This window comes from Haliotis asinina, chromosome 3 (genome assembly GCF_037392515.1).
Source record: "Haliotis asinina isolate JCU_RB_2024 chromosome 3, JCU_Hal_asi_v2, whole genome shotgun sequence".
NCBI lineage: Eukaryota > Metazoa > Mollusca > Gastropoda > Lepetellida > Haliotidae > Haliotis > Haliotis asinina.
Genome location: NC_090282.1, coordinates 74230921 through 74250034, shown reverse-complemented (window position 1 = coordinate 74250034; position 19114 = coordinate 74230921). Strand labels below are relative to the sequence as shown.

The 19114-nt window shown below is 39.7% G+C and overlaps 2 protein-coding genes across 2 annotated transcripts in view; one reads left to right on the top strand and one right to left on the bottom strand.

Annotated features, from left to right (window-relative positions):
* Positions 1-19114, top strand: part of LOC137278439 (GON-4-like protein) — a 41473-nt gene that overhangs the window by 21660 nt on the left and 699 nt on the right. The window contains exons 20-27 of the mRNA XM_067810768.1: positions 237-339; positions 1491-1628; positions 9209-9361; positions 10116-10297; positions 10856-11057; positions 11747-11968; positions 12334-13970; positions 18444-18546. Coding sequence (XP_067666869.1) covers positions 237-339; positions 1491-1628; positions 9209-9361; positions 10116-10297; positions 10856-11057; positions 11747-11968; positions 12334-13970; positions 18444-18546 — 2740 coding nt within the window. The remainder of the gene's footprint in view (positions 1-236; positions 340-1490; positions 1629-9208; positions 9362-10115; positions 10298-10855; positions 11058-11746; positions 11969-12333; positions 13971-18443; positions 18547-19114) is intronic.
* On the bottom strand, positions 2916-4139 carry LOC137277075 (probable G-protein coupled receptor 139). Its single transcript, XM_067808737.1, has one exon. The coding sequence runs from the start codon at positions 4137-4139 to the stop codon at positions 2916-2918; it is 1224 nt and encodes a 407-aa protein (XP_067664838.1).

Below are 19114 nucleotides of genomic sequence, written 5' to 3'. Positions count from 1 at the left end.
GTTCCCCTTAGATCATTTTAGAATGCTTGTCTGTTGCCTAACTTCTCAGTATTTACCTTGTATACATAATAGCTTCAGAGGGCTAGGCAACTAGGCTGAACTCATTTTATTCATGTGAACAGTCACTACTTACTGAGTTTCAGAGATTCACACAGAATCTTGAATCGTGCAAATTCTACATGATGATAGTTTGTAATACTCATCCTAATGGAATGAACACATTTTGTGTCATTTAGATTTGACCACAAGAAGAACCGAGAAAGGAGCAAGAGTAAAACAAAGAAGAAAGAACAAACACTGGCCATGTTGGCGCCAGACCTCCTGGAGATGGATCCAAGGGTTAGTGTTGCCGTGCCCTACTATACATTTGCTTGCAGACATCTGCTCATGCTAACCATGGTCCCAAAAGTTAAAAAATAAGAAAAATTCAGGTGATATTTCTCTTACTCATCATGGTTCCTGGTATGAGGTCCACTCGTCAGTTCCTGGATGCACTGATTGGTAGTGTGGATATCAGGTTTTATGATGTATGATTCTCATCAATGTGTCAGGTGGAAACAGGTGGAAAACAGACCATGCCCTTTTTGTTTTTATCCCTTACTTGGGTGCTTTTAGGTAACTCTACCTTTTGTGGAACCTAGCTGAAGTGAACTGTATTACATAGTGTTACTAAGAAATGCTTAACAATGCTTTATGTTGGTAAAAATCCACAGATATATTGGTATTCAACAGGGGGCGCTTGGGTAGCCTAGTGGTTGAAGTGTTCGCTTGTCACACAGAAGACCCAAGTTCGATTCTCCACATGGGTTCAATGTGTGAAGCCAATTTCTGGTGTCCCTGACCATGATATTGCTAGAATATTGCTAAATGTGGCATAAAACTAAACTCACTCACTGTAGTCATACAACATGCAGTCACAAGATTAATATTGACATGAAAAGAGAACCATGGTGTCCTTGAGGCAGACTATCTCTGTCAATATTTTGAAGCGAGTTTAATGGCATACTCAGCTAAAATATTTAAGAAATACAGTTAACTCTGTTTATAAGCTTACCACAATGTGTTGGATGTAACAAACAATTCTTGGACCTTGCTGAACGTTTACGTTGGATTGAATAAAATGAACTGCGTTAATAATGAACTAAAATGAGTGATCGCTTTGAGTTTGTTAAAGCCGCTGTTAGCAGTACCTCAGTTCATCATTGAATGGACCGGTAAAGGTCTGGGGTAGAATAGGCCTTCAGCAACCCATGCTTGCCATAAAAGGCGACTATGCTTGTCGTAAGAGGCGACTAACGGGATCAGGTGGTCAGGCTCACTGACTTGATTGACTCATGTCACCGGTTCCCAATTGCGCAGATCGATGGCTATGCTGTTGATCACTGGATTAACTGGAATATTGCTTATCACCATATAGCTGGATTATTGCTGCGAATATCACTCACTCAATCGTCATTGAATGCACAGTGAATATTTGTCCTTACATGTAGAAAGATGAGAAGGATACAGCCTTCGCCCAGGCATACCTGGACAGAGTTCGGGACAGCCTGAGTGGAAACCTGCAGGTGTACGAGGAGTTCCTCACACTTATGTACAATGTAGGGAAGGATGGACTCTCTGCTGTCGAGGTTAGTATCAGTATGTTTCCTCGACCACAGTAAGTAGTGCCAAATATTTTTGACCTTGCAATTCTGAGAATGAAACTTTCATACCTGGACATTATAATCAGATTGGAACACTGGTATGTATTCATATATACAACTTTATTTTGTGATGTTCACCAGAATTTCTTTGATATGTGTATATTTATTTCTTTTTACCTATGGAGATAAATATGCTTGTTTTTTCTCTGATTTCAAACGCACTGAGAGTAACATAGCTGTGCTGACCAGTGTGAGACCTATAAACTCGGATTAGGGACAAAGTTTAACTTCAGAGAAAAGGATTTCACAAATACATTGATATCCTGACTTGGAATTTCACACTACAATATTGAAGACATATTAGCCAAAAAAGTCTGAAATACCTAGTCATGTTTATATAAGAAGAAAGAACTCAGTGTGTATGCCATGAATGCTACATTTATTCTGGTAAAAGTCATTGTTATGTGATAGAGATACTGCAGTATTGATGCTATGTTCTGTCACTACAGTGTGACCATTTTGTTCATCTGCTTTGTCCATTACTCAGATGTAGAAAATAAGTTCATTTTTATACTGTGTCCTTACCTTTGTTTTAACATTGACACATTGATGAATATGTTTATGAAAACAAAAATCATTTCAGTCTTTATGGATCAAGGTGTCATTCCTCCCAGCGGTCTTACCGCTGTGGCACTGTTGGCACTCGTGAGATAACCTCACCACAGTAAGATAGTTAAGAGGTATGATTGTCCAGTGTCCGATAACTTGGGTCCTTGCTATGTTTGTCACCTTGATGATAAGGGAAGTGTATGAGTTCTAGTGAAGCTTATTTTAACTGATCACCTCATCACATGTTTATCTTTTGGTTGTGATCCAGTGTAACAGTTAGATGCTGGAGAACAGTTGTCGTATTGATCATGTTGAGGATTTTAGTGAGACTTCTTTTGGAGGTGACATTGTACGTTTTTATCATTGTCAACTTTGCTGAAGATTTTAGTAGTTCTTCTATTAATCTGAATTTGCTTTTAATCACATTTTCATCATATTAAACTTTATGTTGTGATCCAGTTTAACAGTGGGATATTGGAGGATATTTGTGACCTTGATCATGTTGAGGGTTGCTTCTGATGGAGCTGATCACACTTCCACGTCATGTGGAACATTTTGCTGTGATGGATGGATTTAGGAGAATATTTATCACTTTGATGATGTTGGAAATTTTATGGTGATGATGACTTTGTGCTGAATCACCCTTTCTTCTCAAGGGCTCTATTATGGTTCACTGACTGGAGGATCTGTAGTGACAAAATCTGGCACTGAGTTTATGACCAAGTCAGCACAAGTGGAATTCCTTCTGATGCCATCCATCTCAATCTGTAATGAAGCTATTCTTCTTCGTTGTTTCCTGTGAGTGCACACATATATGAGCCGTTTCAACTCGCTGCGGAACTTCTGTCCATTGATGCAGTAAAGCAGGAAGTTTATTGAATGGTTGCCATATGTTAAGAAATTCATCACGGAAGCAGTCAGTGTGTACTTTGATAGCAAGTGGAAGTCCACCATAGGCCCGTCATAGAAGTCGAAAGTGTATGGCTTAATGATGATTAGAGCAGCTTTTGGTGCAGACGCCACAAGGAAGGTCAAGGACACCGACAGAAGCATCACCGTCAGACGTGAATTTGAACGAATGTTAAGAGTATTTGTGTTATTCAGTGATGATGCTTGAAGAGCTTGTTGTCGCTTAATGGCTTTCCGGCTGTCAAGGATGATGAGTATGTTGAACACAAGGAGAACGATGAAAGGAATGAAGGAATATAAGGCTGCGTCTATCCATGGAAACACAACTTCATTGAATCGGATGTATTCTTCCAGTGAGCTACAGAAACCCCTCTCACTTATAGTTACTGTTGCAAAGAAGTGTCCGTTGATTCCCACAAATACCACCCCAAGAAAAATGGACACAAGTTTGGCTCGAGGGATAGTAGCATGTTTAGTGACAGTAAAAGGAAAGTGTATAGCAATATAGCGTTCTACTGTCATGGCAACTAGTATCCAAGCTGCAAAATCAAAACTCCAGTATGTGAGAAAGTTGAATATTTTGCAAGCTGCTGGACTTAGTATAAGCACATCATTTCCAGTGAGGTAAGCGAACCACATCCGCAAACAACCGAAATACAGGACCGCAGTATCGGCAACGGCCAACACAGCCATGTAGTAACAGGTTGATGATCTCAGCATTGTTTTCCTAGTCATCACAATGAAACTTAGCACATTTCCTATAGTTCCAAGCACAACAAGAATGGGGTAACCATAGATACCAAGGTACCTCGACCATCGGTACTCTTTGTACATGTTGAGAATGGTGTCCAGGTCAAGGGGTGGCATTGGTGGCCGAATGATTCCATCGGTACTATTAAGAGTTGAGTTTGTATCGTTCTGTGCCAAGTCCATGTCAAATATTATAGTAGACATTTCTTCTGTTGAGTTCCAAGCCATTGTCAAGTTCATACAGCTCACTCTCGATTAAAACTGAATATCAGAAACCATTGCACCAATTTTACCCAGTGTCGAGATGCGTATGGATGTGATCCAGGACTTCAAGGTGAACGGAAACATTTCTTTGGTTCATAATCCTCATAGATGTACACTTTTGCAAGAAACACAACTCTTTTCTGTAAATACACACAACACTCAAGCTCTGAGTATTATGTCATTGATGCCTCCGTTATGTACTCCCATTGGGTACCCAACATTTACCTTTTACTGTCTCTGAGCATTATGTCTTACGAAATGTTACAATGATGACTGGCGTGACAGAGACAGATGGTGTGAGTGGTGCGTCTCCACAGTGTTCACGTGGCTAGGTCAGGAGGAGGATTAACCCTTTAACTCCAAGGCAGGCAAAACCTGCTCCAGTAGTATCCTCTTACATTTGTCTTTGTACAGCATATTGTACAACCATATTTGGATGCTGACGAAACTTTATTACGATTATTGAGAAAAAAGAATTTTAAATATACTGGTATTTTATTTACACCAGTAATTGAATATTAGTCAGGGATGTCAGGTATGGATTATAACATTTGGTCAGTGGTATTTAGGATGTGCATTCATTCATGCAGGGGTGGTGGAGTAGCCCAGTGGTTAAAGCGTTTGCTTGCCATGCCGAAGACCCAGGTTTGATTTCCCATGTGGGTACAGTGTGTGAAGCCCATTTCAGGTTTCCTTTGCCAAAATGTTGGGTTTTTTTTGAGTCAGGTGTGATTGGAATCATATTGTTATTACTAGGCCTAACAAGATGTGGAGAATACAGCCAGTTATTTCTTCTTGTTAAACATGGCATAAGTATTGCTATTAAAATTTGGTAACTAGTGTGTGTTGACATATTTGGTTAATAAGCATACTTATGGCAGAATGCAAGAGCCTTGAAAGTGTTAAAATCAGAAGTAGATTTTGGATTGTGTGACATTGGACCCAGATGGAATATAAAACACAATATGACAGACAGCAAGTGGCCCACTTGTTCAATGCTGACTAATAATACAACCTGACACACTTGATATGACCAGTATCCGTAAATATGCTCCCCTCCCATCTTGGTATCATTGACACAGTTATTTACGACTGTTTGAGAACCCTTCAAGGTTTGGTTGGGTCAGTTATATTACAGCAGATGAGAGCTGAGTTGCACCTGTCCAGTCAGCTGATGTTGAGTGACATTTTCCTGAAATTAGACCCAAGTTATGTTTTATTATGAAAGATGAAAGGATTAGGTGTGATAAACATCCATGGCATTGACCCTAAAGGTCAACAGATTCTGCTTATCAATTAGAAATTGACTTTGTTCTAAGCATGAAAAGACTAGATGTGCTAAACATCCATAGCATTGACCCTAGACGTCAGAAATTTGGACTTATCCATTAGAATTTGACTTTGCTCTTTTCAGTAATTGTTTGAAAGACTAAAAGGTCACATGCAACGTAAAACACAACTTTGCAGATTCTGACACCTTTTGGTGCGCACTTACCGAAACAAATCATCAAAAATGCCAATTCAACCTGTAACGTTGAAAAAAGCGCGATGGAAAAAAAGACCGCGAAATTGGAGTTCGATTGATTCAAATTTCCCCCAGCACTGGAGGAAAAAGTGGTTTCAACAGCTTTACTGTGCTGCACCCATAACACATGCGCAGTGAATAGGTTCATGGAGCTTGAAACAGTATGCATCCCACGAGTATGAGTTCATGAGCAGTCGTCTAATCATGGTTGTGTCCACAAACAAGTAAATACTCCACTCGTTACATTAAAAAACTTGTTGATTGTGGTAAGCAGCTTCAGTCACAGAGAAAGCTCATTGTCTGGTTTATTGACACATGTATGTCTGCCTGCCTGTCTGCTAAAGACAATATGCAATGCACAGCTTCAATCATTGACCACATGCAATTTGAAATTAACACCTATCAGGCTATACGCCATAAACAAATAAATTGATTTATGACTTGTGCACCCGAGTCCTGCCTCTGCCATATTATGTAATTAGGCAGGTGTGATACTTGTACACATGACGTTTTTATGTCTGTAGGTTGCAAACAAAATACATCCATTTTTTGCGGATGACTGGATCTGACGGTAACTGGTGCAAACTCTTGTCAGTTTCAAGTCCTGCTTTGTACTTGAACGAGTGACAGTTTCCAGCCACACAGTAGTTCACCATCTCTACTGAGGTGATTTTTGAGAACATGTATACAAAACCCAACATCTCTATATATTTATTCTTTATTGGATAACAACTTCTTTTAGTGTATATCATTTTGTTTGACAACAATGTAAGTAGAATCCATACTAAAATCATTTAAATGATGCATCAAGTGCAATAAAAGAAATTTATTATCTATAAAGAATTTTACTTTCTTGTTACTCACCATACTTCTAAAATGCCCATCAAACAGATCATCTCTTTGTACACACGATGAGCCCTTAGCGTATCAGCAGATGAACCAGCCAATCAGAAGCCATCGTTACACTTGAATGCACGGCCACCCGCTGTGACTGGGTTCGGTCTTCAGAGGGTTTCGTTTTGAGGAATGTAAGCCCAAGTACAACATATTGCACTTTTGAATCGCGACTGTATGCTTATAATTTTGTTTATTTGTTTTTTTACAAGCAGCAGTGTATATTATATGTCATGAGTAAGTGATAATTGTGTTTTAATTATCTTTGATTTTTTGGTTGCATGTGACCTTTAAAACAACACTGAATGTGTTGGTCAGACATAATGTACAGTTATTTGATATTTCCAGTTGAAACAAACTCTTTGACACATACTTCATGATTCCTACCTCATACTTTGTTTTTCTTCCAGCATAATTTATTTTAGAAATTCAATTGATCACATTGTCATTGTCATTAATAGAAATTTAAGACTTAGTTTTCATATGACAAAGATATGGGAAGTTCTTGTTAGAAATTTATGGATAAGAAAGTTTTTTGTTCAGGTTGGTTGATTTGTACATCCTTCTGTTCTTCTCAGAGAATGTTGTTGGCATCGTATTGCCTCAAACAAATGTGGCTCCCCAGATTGTTAATTTGTAAAGCTTTTGATTCATTTGAAGGCAGGTTCACTGTTGAATGGTTGTGCATTTGTACAATCTTATACCGATAGAAGTTGAGTCAGTTTGTTATGACTGAGTTATTAACTAGACGTTGTATTAAGCTGATTTGTCAGTTATATTGCAGATATCTCGTAAATTCAGTCAATCTAGGTAGCCATGGAGACTGTTGGGCACCATTGTGTTTGTCTGGTCTGAGTGGGTGACTGATATATAGACTATAGGGTGTGTTCAGATCACAGTTTGGACAAGGGAGATTGCCTTTGTTGTATCTGCAGTTGTAGGGCAGTGTCTCAATGGCTTCCCTTGATAAATCCCAAGTACCTGTCTGTTCAGGTTCCACCATGTCAAAAGCTCTTCACCTTGTGGTATCCGACCTACCTGTTGATCAGGGCTGTTATGTAAAGGGAGTTTCCCTGGTCAATGAGGGCTGTTACATCCAGGGTTTCCCTCATCAATAGGTACCATGTACCAGTCTACAGGGGCCATTGCGTCCAGTGTTCCACATTATGTTTGTCAATTCTGAGGGATCCACAGCTCAGTAGTTCCCTGTCCGTTGGAGCTGTCGTGTAAAGGATTTCCCTTCTTATGAACTTGTCAGTCAGAGGAGTTCTATCAAGGGTTTTCTTTCCGTGGCTAATGTGTCAAGGGTTTCCCTCCTGTGCTTGTTAATCAGGACTTTTGTGTCGGGGTTTCCTGTCTGTGCTTGTCAGTCAGGGCTGTTGTATCAAGGGTGTATTAGGGCTGTTATGTCAAGGGTTTCCATCCTGTAGTTACCTCTATGTACTTCATCACTATATCCATGTACCTCTCCAACAGGTGCCCTTTTATGAGCATCAAGAGTTTCCCACTAGTCTATATTCAATGTACCTGTAAATGTCAGGGTTGAAATAATGCTCTTTGTTATATCTGATGTAACCTTTTATCAAGGTTCATCATATCAAGGGTTTCCCTGTACCCTGATCTGATGTACTTGTCCATTGAGGGTTATTTTACCAAGGTTTGTTTTACCCAATTTATGTCTAAATTGAGGGTCGGTGTCTCAAAGTCTGCCTGTATCGTGTTACATCTGATGTGCTTGTCTACTGAAGATCATATCAAAGATTGCCTGTAATCTTTGTTATATCTGTTGCTCTTGTCTATTGAAGGTTGTATCATGGACTACCTGTATCCTTTGTTATGTCTTATGTTCTTGTCTTCTGAAGATCATATCAAGGATCGCCTGTATGCTTTGTTATAGCCATTGTGCATGCCCACTGAAAGTTGTTGTATCAAGTGATGTTCCTGTCGTTTGTTTTGTCAAATGCACGTCCACTGCGTGGTCGTCTTATCAAGGGTTACCCTCATCTCCGTGCTCCATAGGTGTTGATTTGTGATCAGCTGTCCTTAGCTCAATAGACATTCTTATCTGACACCACAACATTCTTAAGTCATGTAAGGAATGTAAAGGTAAAAATAGGCATGAATAGTTGTAAGTGTTCAAACAAACCATCATTAGCTTTCCTGACTTGAAGTAAGTTTTCTAGATCAAGGTTACATCAAGCCATGCTTGTTGTAAAAGCTGACTAATGGGATCTGATTATCAGGCTTGCTGACTTGGTTGACATATAGCAGATCAATACTCTAGCTGTTTTATGCTGGATTGTCTAGTTCTGACTTGACTATTTCCTTGCTGCTGCTGCTGTATAGCTGGAATTTTGCTGGAATATTGAACAACAAACCAACCAATGGCCCTCTGTTGTAAACTATTGCTTGACTGTTGCAAAAAAATGCACAACACTCTTCTTTCAGCCCGCAGAATCTGTTGCAGCCCAACTATCATACGTAATGATTATACTTGCATCATTTAAAAGATAGTACCTCCTATATGTTATTTTCACCTAAGTTCATAGATTCAAAATGACAAGTGAAAAGTTGAACAGGACTGTCTACATAGTAGTGGCTTTCTCACCTCCAGGTGTATAAGAGTTTGAGTCAGCTGCTGAAGGACTTCCCTGAGCTGCTGGATGACTTTGCAGGCTTCCTTCTCCCAGAACAAGCCCTCATGTGTGGCTGCTTCATGAAAAACCAGGAAGTTAACAAGGCTAGGACATTCCTCAGGAAACTGGAGGTAGCGTCAACTTGATACAAAGATAATCATGATGCTATTACATGTAACAGTCAGTCTTTCTGTTTGATGACTACTTTCATCCTTGAGGCAGGAGGGTTGTATTCACTCGATCCTTAAAGGTATTGCAGTAATCATTCTCATTCATTTCAAAATGGACATTGTACAGTTTCAGAAAGTACCAGTGTCATGATTTAGTCTTGAGTAATGCCCATAAAAGACTATTTTTATAGTCTATGGACCAATATGAACCCTCAATATGATGGAAATTTATTTCTTTATAATATACAGTATATCACAGCACAGGTACTAATAAGGCTGATTTTTTTACTGCCATTTCAAAAATAATTTTGACTTTGCTGCATCCATATGTCCACTATAAGAATGACTGTCTGTACGAAAGAATGTGACTGAATCTACAACTCATTAACATGTGCTAAACTTTCCAGAAAAAAAGTCCCAGTGCCCTTGTCACTTTTGAAAAAATATGCCCTTGAAACATTATTTTTTTTATGCAGCCTAATAACTTCACATATTGATGAACAATTCCTGTCAGTAGTTGATACTATCCTGAACATCATGAGAGGCCATTCCTTTGTTAATCAGTGGTGAGGCATTGAGGCATAGAGAAGGCTTCAAGCAAGAAACATTACCATTTGAGCAGTGAATGAGTGCTTATTCTCAGCTGTCAGTGGCCTCTCAGTGGTGTATACATGGCATGCAATATTGAGCAATACTGAAAACACTGTGACTGCAGGTGAACTACGAGCAGCAGCCTCATCACTTCCAGAGAGTCCTTAAGACTCTGTCCCAGTGGTACCAGAACCCCAAACGATCATCTGATGACCTCCGTGACCTCATCAAGCCTCTCATACGAGGAATGCCTCATCTTCAGGAGGAGTTCTCCATGTTCTTCCCGGAGGACAAGCCCCCGGACAGGTGCTGTCTCGAACTCATCGGTTAGATGTGGGACTCTGGGTGTGTGACAGGTTTGTGGGTGGGCAAATGGATGTGGGATGTTGGTGTCTTAGGGGTTTGTGCCGGTGGGTGGATGTGGGTGTGTGTTTGTGGTTGTGTTTGTGTTTGTGGTTGTGGGTGTGTGAGAGGTTTTAGATGGATGCTTGTGGCAAGGTGTGTGGGGTGAGGGGGAGGTATTGATGTGAGGGGCTGGGTGGATATTGCCAGGTGTATCGTCTCATCTGTCTGTGCGTATTATCTCATAAACCACAAAGGGAGTTTAATGTAGACCTGAAAAGTGCTTTTTCCATTTCTTCATACATGCTAGAGGATATTAGTGTAGGTCAACACCTGTAGCTGAACAAGTGTGTAACAAGAACATAATCAAATTGAGCTCATGTTTTTGTTGTACTTTTCACATATTCCATAAATCTTAGAAAATTTGAAATCAGGACTTTTATCAGCATATTTAGGTAGCACTTATGGGCTGTATATCATGTCAAGTCTGTCGTGTTGAGATGGTGAAATGTGTGTTGACAGCTATGGGGACAGCTTTGAGGTAGTCACCCTCGGCGACAGCGACCTTGATGACGATGCGAGTGTTGACAGTTTCGAGGATGTCATCATGCCAAGTGAACTGGATCCCTATCGCACTAAGCGCTGTCCATGTGACTGTCACAAAGACCCCAACGATATCAAGCTGCACAAACGAATAAGGCATTGCTTTAACTGTTGTCTCAAGGTAGGTAATGTCTGTAATGTAAAGTCTGTGCACTTTATTTATAATCATTGATTACACCAACTTCACTGTTACAGTTAGTATTTTAAATGGGGTTTATACTTCCAAGGGAGATGGGAGTGAAATTTGAGTGTCTGTGGATTCATCAATTGTTGTGATAATTAGTGTTTTGAGTATGCTTTTTAGTGGAATTCAGTGCACTGTAAAGTTACACATTATTATTTCATTGTTTTCTTCATGACCCACACCAAACTAAAGGATGTACAGCCAGGGAAGTGATTGTTTAGAGTCCAACCAAAAATGTTTGTCTTTGTGATCATTGAGCATTGATTGTAACCTTACATGCCAGTAGATCTCCCAGGGCTTTCTTTGGCTTCCCTTTGTCCCAGATATAGTGTACCATTGATAGAAATAAAAACTGAATCTGTTTTCCTCCATCCCAGAATTCACTGGAAGTAAGAAATCTCATTCTGTGTGTCCATACACTAATGATGACACCTGGTTATCTCAGAAGTGTTTGAAGGAGAGTGGATTTAGTCTGGTGGTTATGGTGTTATTCGGTCACCTCAAAGACACGGGGTCGATATCACTTACCGGTAATAGAGTCATTCTCTATACTGGTTGCAAGAACTAATGTGCAGATCCTAGATTGAACCCTGTACATTGTACAAAAGCAAGGTAATCTGTTGCAGGTAATTGATGGGAAGCTGTACTTCCAACCCAGCAGCAAGAAGCTGCATCCAGCTGAAGTGGTTGTCCATGAAGCTGTGCCCCCGTCACCACAAACAACCACCCTGGAGTTGGAGGATGACCAGACTGCAGACAAGGAGAACCACAACTATCTCAGTAGTCGGCCCTCCATTGTGTCCCCATCAGTCAGTCACACCTCACCGGCCAGGGCAAAGAAGATAAAGGTGAGACAGTCTCAGGCTGTATTGGACACAGTTTCTCAGAGGTTAGAGCTGTGAGAGTTCATGTGTTGAACTATGCGAGTTACAAACACATTTTGCAGTACAATGTCTTTGTCTTTAATATGAGCAGTAGAGGAGGCTAGTTCTGTCATCAGTTTCAGTTCTAGTCATGATGACATCATGTTGCATTTTCATATGCCAGTTTAATTTTGTCATTTACCATGTTGACCAAATGTTGACTGGTGACTTCTCATTAATGTAATACCGTACTCCTTAACTCGGATTACGGCAAAACTATTTTCTAGGCATACAGTTGTACATTATATATGATGACTTGGAATTCATGACATATGAACCTTCCTCTTCAGTTAAAGATATGTCGTCAGAAGGCTGGTCAGAAGAGGTTTCTTTCCCTTAATGAGTTAGGATCGTCTCCAGTAAAGCTAGAACAGGACACAGAAGGAACCTCTAATGTGACAGGAAGTGCTGATTCTGACACTGGAGTCATGACGAGAACAAGGAAATCACAGGAAAAGTGTTCCGGTACACAGACGTCAGACTATGTTGTGAGTGTGCCCGATGACCTTGTTGTCAACCCTCCTGTGGTCATGCAGGACCAGATTATGCAGGAAGATCAGCAAGGTGACTCCTCGAGTCTTGTGACATCGAATCCAGTCATGGTCACAAGCTTTAGTCCTGTGTTCACTTCTAGTGCTGCAGTTACTACTGTGTGTCCCAGTGTTCCGACCCTGGTCCCCCAAACAGTCACCACACCCATAACCCAGGAACCAGGGTCTGACAGGCTCACTGGAACTACTTCCAGTACAACTAAACCTCCAGGGCAGACTGGTGGATTTGTGAAACTTTCTCCATCAAAGGGTCCCTCTAGTCCTAATGTCACACAGATCTCCATAGGGGTGACTCAGACGTCTGGGAGGTCAAGTGGAACTGTGAAAAGTGCAAAAACATTAACGATTGGTTCCACAATCTCAGCGCTGTCTGGGTCAGTGAAAGAGAGCAAGATACCCAAGGAAGCACCGTCATTACCAAATACTGAAGCAGGAAGAGATAAAGGGACTGTAAGTTTCCCTAATCTGATGCCAGTTGGAGTATCTCATACCGATGCCATCACATTGAACAGTGGCAAACAGATGCCCACACCGACTGCAAGTGCAACCAACACTGCATCACAAGTTCAAGCCTGTGATGGTGGAAGTGTGTCTGGAACAGGCTTTGGGATGTCCATTCTAGAGATGTTTGATGGCCCCTCTATGCAAGGGGATGCTTCACAGAGCTGTATGTCGGACATTCTTGCCAAGGCAATGAAGACTGCTGAGATAAGTAGAAGTGATGCAGACATATCAATGTCCATGGACTTCATGAACAATTGCATGGCAGCAAATTCAAAAACATTTGGATCAAGAAATAATTCCCCAGTAAAAAGTGTGCCTGTTCTAAGTGAAGCAACCCAACGGGATGTAATAACATTGAAGGAACATTTAGTCAAAGCTGGCATTATCCACAAGTCAGATGACCTTGAAGCTGGTACAGGCAGTTCCCAGTGTAATCAACCAGAACCTATTGGCGGGCAGTCAGGTAGACAGGTGAACTCTGTAACAACAATTACTGGAATACCAGTGACGTTGGTAAAACCTTCCAGTACAGAATGCAGCGGCAAAAGGGCACAGTCCCTTCCACTTGGAATGTCCAGTAATGTTGGTGAACAGCAGACTCTTGGCGTGTCCAGTGTGTCATCTCTAAATCCTCCAGTGTTGAATACTTGCACTGTGGGAGAACCCAGTATACCAGCAAGCCATGCAGCAGCAGCTTCCAGAGAAGCAAGTTCTGTTGTGGAGGGTGATGGTGTTTGGGGGACACGCGAGGCTCCAACCGAGAGGGAAGACAGTTCTGCACATCTGGGGACAGTGGGCAATCGGACAGCAGCACCTGTTTCAGAGGAACTGATGGAGTGGGAGGAAGAAGAGACTGAGGTGGAATGGACAAAGTGAGTAAGAATTTTTGTTCTGTAGAATTTTATGAAGTTTATGAATTCAGAAGATATGTGTGTTTGGGTTTTTTTAACACTCTCTGCAGTGTATTACTATTACTTCTATGATATGTGGTGTAACCGTAAGAGTAAATATTCCTGTGAATGATACTATGATTCATTGGGGTAGGATGACATCAACCAAATTACCGATCAATGTAGTCACCCATTACGACTAGCTTAGGTTCCTTGGAACCAATTCTAACCCAGAATCCCCTCAGGTTTCCATGTTAGTTCCCCATTACGCTTATTCTGGGAACAGATTGGGGCAGGATCAGTCTGCATTATATATTTGTTTGAAAACATTGCTACTATTTAAGAAATGATTCTGTTTGTCCAAATGTGCAGTTTGGCTAAATGTACATCATCACATGATGGCTTCCGTAGCGTAGTGTGATGTCAACGTTTCTCCTTTGGTTGTGGACCAGATTCTGATCAAATTTGCATCAGGGAGATCTTGACAATGTTTTATAGTCTGTTTTCCTCAAAAGCGTCACGATGAACTGCCATGTAACTCAAAAGCAAATATGCATAATATACTCAATGAAACGCTGATCATAATCATAATCATACCAATTCTCTGAGTTTTTTTCAGAATTTTTGTCCTAATAATAAAAAAGTTATGTAAAGGGGTACTGATATGGAGCGAATAGTGTTTCTCACCACCAGTGTAATTACGAAACCAAGCAGCAAATCAGTCAGCACCTGCTCCCTTGACTGTGATGGACACGGGGACTGGGCTCCTGTCTACATTAGCGAATTTCTTCAGACGAAAAAGTGCTGGATGCCCATCACATGCTGTTATTTAAAATATCCATGGTATTCCTTGTCTGATTGTAACAAAATGTCCCAGCAGTGTAGTTTTTTTTCTGATGCCTGGATAGTATAGTGACTGATCCAATTTGATCCTATTTCTGTGTTTTTTACCTTGATATTTAATCATGTCATGTGAAAATATGATGTCTACATACACATAGCAAGCCATTTGTTTCATATGAGTACGAAAGATTGCAAAGCTTGATATTTAGATAGTTTTGAGGGTTGGCCCAGCTGTCATTGCAAACATCATATGTAAATTTTGGTAGCTACGACCCTGGTTTATAATCTATGATAATTTAAACACACAGTTGATTTATCTGAATTCATAAACTAATAATGACTTTGCCATTGGTAGAGAAATCTGAAAATTTTCTTATGTAAAAAAACTGATTATATCCATTAACCCAAGTACACAGCAAATGGCTGTGTGTATTTCTTATGTAACAACGAAGTTCCGTTGGTATCCTCAAAACAGTTTCGGCCGATAAGTGTTTTCAGGTTGCATGCGATAAAGAAATTACATCTTCCTTGCTGTAACTCGTGTTTGATGGTATAAATCTACACGTTATTTGTCCTCATTCACTTGATGGTCTGTTAATGAATTTATAACGGGTATAATTAGTGATAACACCACTAAAATTACTCAACACAGGTTCCCATTTGGCATTTCTCCTGTCTGGAGTAAATACTCAACATTCTAAATTAAGGTCTGTACTGGCGAATGTATTGCATGGTATGTAATATGTGCATGTAAGTGATGCAAGAGGGTTTATCAGCTGAGTTACAAAAACAGACATCGATCAAAGGATTAACCGATAACACACTGATTGATTAATTACTCTTACTTCCACAGTGGATTTCTCAAAAAGGCAGTGTTTATGAGTGTAGATTTACTAATCTATACTGAATACACCCTGTCGTAAAGTACGAGTGTAAAAATAACATCCTTCCTACAAAGAGTTAGCCACCACTGCCTTGATTAATTGATTGTTGCTGATTATTGGCTAACTAATGGTGGATATCATACAGTTAGTTGCCAGGTGTGCTGTCCTGGGTGACCAATGAGATTATCTATACACCAGTGTGAAAATTTCTCAAACGATGTGTCACTTTTTGGCATATTAAACTATAGAAAGACACAAGACATAGAGCAGGATTATTTACCAGCTGCTGATGAATGGAATATCGTTCTTTTATGTGGATATTGATGGATACATTCCTGAACGAGGTAATGGCCTGACATTGTTGCTATAACTTTCGTCTGTCTTAAATTTAATATTTGCATTTTGTTTTAATGTATTTCTTGTAGCATTCTGTAGAATCTGTATTACAGAAAACATGCAGTAGGTCGCGAATAGGGTGTGTGTGTGAAATATGATTCATGTTGGCAATCTATCCAATGTTTAGATATTAAAATCATGTTAGAAATTCACTGTAAGTATAGGCAGACCATGTGGTTTTTTTTATTAACTTTCAAAACGCACACAAATGTGACAAGGAACTAATAAGGTTTATAAGACAAAATATAAAGATGTACACTGACTTCGTTATTTTTCAGGCCTATAATTTTTTTATCCCCCGGCATGTAATGCGGGGGGATATAGTTGATGCCTCATCCGTCCGTTTTGTTTCCAGAGCATAACTCAGAAACCTTTCAATATTTTTCTGCAAAAATTGGTAGATATGTGTGGCAGACCCCAAAGTGGTGCCTTTTGCGATCATTTACAGGTTTTTATGATTTGTTATTTTCTTGGTTTCCATGGAAATGTTTCAGACTTAGTCTCAAATTTGAGAGATGGGCTTCGTTTCCGGAGCATAACTCAAAAACTGTTCAATATTTTTCTGTAAAACTTGTTACATACATCAGTCAGAACCTGAAGTGGTGCATTTTGGTACTTGCAGGTTATTGTGATGTATTATTTTCTCGGTATCCATGGAACGTTTCGGACTTAGTCTCAAATTTAAGAAATGGGCTTTGTTTCCCGAGCAAAACTTGGTAGATATATCAATTTGAACCTAAAGTGGTGCCTTTTACTAGTTACAGGTTTTTGTGATTTCCTAGTTTCTCGGTTTCCATAGAAATGATTCAGACAGTCTCAAAAGTGAGAGGTGTGTTTCGTTTCTGGAACAGAACTCAAAAACTTCTTAATATCTGTCAGTGTAACTTGGTAGATATGTATGGCAGACCCCAAAGTGGTGCCTATTGGTATTTACAGGTTTTTGTGATTTATAGAATTCTTGGTTTCAGTGGAAATACTTTTGACAGAGTCTCAAAATGGAGGGATGGGCTTCGTTTCTGGAGCAGAACAATAAAAAGTTCAATATTTTTCTGAAAAACGTGGTAGATATATCAATCAGAACCTAAAGTGGTGCCTTATGCTACTTACAGCTTTTAGCGATTTATTATTTTCTGGGTTTCCATGGAAACGTTTCAGACTGTTTCGTTTCTGGAACAGAACTCAATAACTTCTTAATATCTGTCAGTAAAACTTGGTAGATCTGTGTGGCAGACCCCAAAGTGGTGCCTTTTGGTATATACATTTTTTTGTGTGATTTATTATTTTCTTGGTTCCATGAACACGTTGCGGACCTTGTTTCCGGAGCACAACTCGAAAACCATTTCAGATCTTTCAAAAGATCTTGGCAGAAATATGAGACAGATCTTGAAATGGTGACTTTTTCTGATTACAGATATATGGCATTTATATTTTTCATGAATTCCATTGTCTAAAAACACAATAAGTAACTGTCAGATGATTTGTCCTTTCGAATATGTGGGGGCTGGTGGGATATGTCATCTTCTGAGGACTCTTGTTTACACCACTCGTAGATGAGTAGACTTCAAGATGTTTGATTTGTTTTCATAATAACAAAGTATAAACTATCAATTGCGCACATGGGTGGCACTGCAGAGATCACGAACCAGTCATGAATTCTGGGATATCACCCAGGTACTCATGGGAGAAAAACAGTGACACAAAAAACAATCAGTCCATGGAAATTGCCCTGCATCAGTGCCTTTTGAACAAACTATCATCAAAATATTTGCACAGTTCACTGTTTATTACGAGGGAGCAGTGTAGAGAAAGGCACAGCCAGGTGTTAGTGTTATTAGTTTTTGAGCTAGATTGCAATTCATCGGTCCACTTTTGAGCCAAATGAACTATACCTTGCAAGCCTTACACAAGCTTTAATTAGTCTTGCTGCACTAAAGCATTGATGATATCTTGTTTTGTGCTGGTGGCATAGCCTGGTTATTATTGTGTTCACTCATGTTCAATTCCTCTCAAGGGTACAATGTGTAAAGCTGGTTTCTAGTGTCACCAGCTGTGATATTGCTAAATGTGGCATACCACTTACCTTATTTATGAGTCTGATTAGAAGATTGGCTGACTATGGTGAATTGTGGGATGTCTTTAGCTTGATCATTCGGCCATACCACTAAAGTTGCTATTGTGTGTTTGAGTTTTTATCATCATTGTTAACATGGTATCGCAGTGGAAAACCAGCATAAGTCTGCGCTGGTCCAAGCAACCAGATACATGGTATCAACTTACCCAGTTTCACCTAATCTCTTCAACACTGTGATTTTATTTCTACTGCTTCTTTCAGGGATATGGACAAAGTTTGCCTTGAGATGTGTAAGAAGAATGGTCCTGGCGATGATACGTTTGCACAAGTTGCGGAGAAACTCAAACTGGTCACCCCAAATGAGGTAGTTTTGATGGGACAAATATATTTATCAATTATGTTGTCAATGTTCTGTCTGGATTGTGGTTGCCAGTTTCCTGTTGGTGTCAGATAGAAAAACTTTTTTAATCTCTTGCATTTTTTATAAATCATAGCTATCACTAGTGGTATACCTAAGTTACAACATGGTTATCTCCCTTAATTTTGACATTACAGCAATGTTTTCTAATCATCCTCAAATTTTTCTGTTCGGTCACACAAGGATGTGTCGGAGTGGAAGAGATGTTTGTTGTTTGTTCAAGTTATCCTTCAGACAATTGTATATGCTCAGTAGAGATTGCATTTGGTCATAGGACCATCACATTGTGCATAGATTAAATTGATTGTGACATACTTTTAATTTGTGCAAATAGGAAGCTTTCCTGCCATTTTAAAACTTTCCCACCGTGTCGCAAAATAAGTGTGTACAATGTCAAATTTATGGTGTTAGATCCACATTCTTTATGTTCCGTTTTTCCAGGACACTGTATTATATGCAGGTATCAGAATTACTGTGTGTATTTGTCTCCTATATAGAGCTGGAAATAGTGATG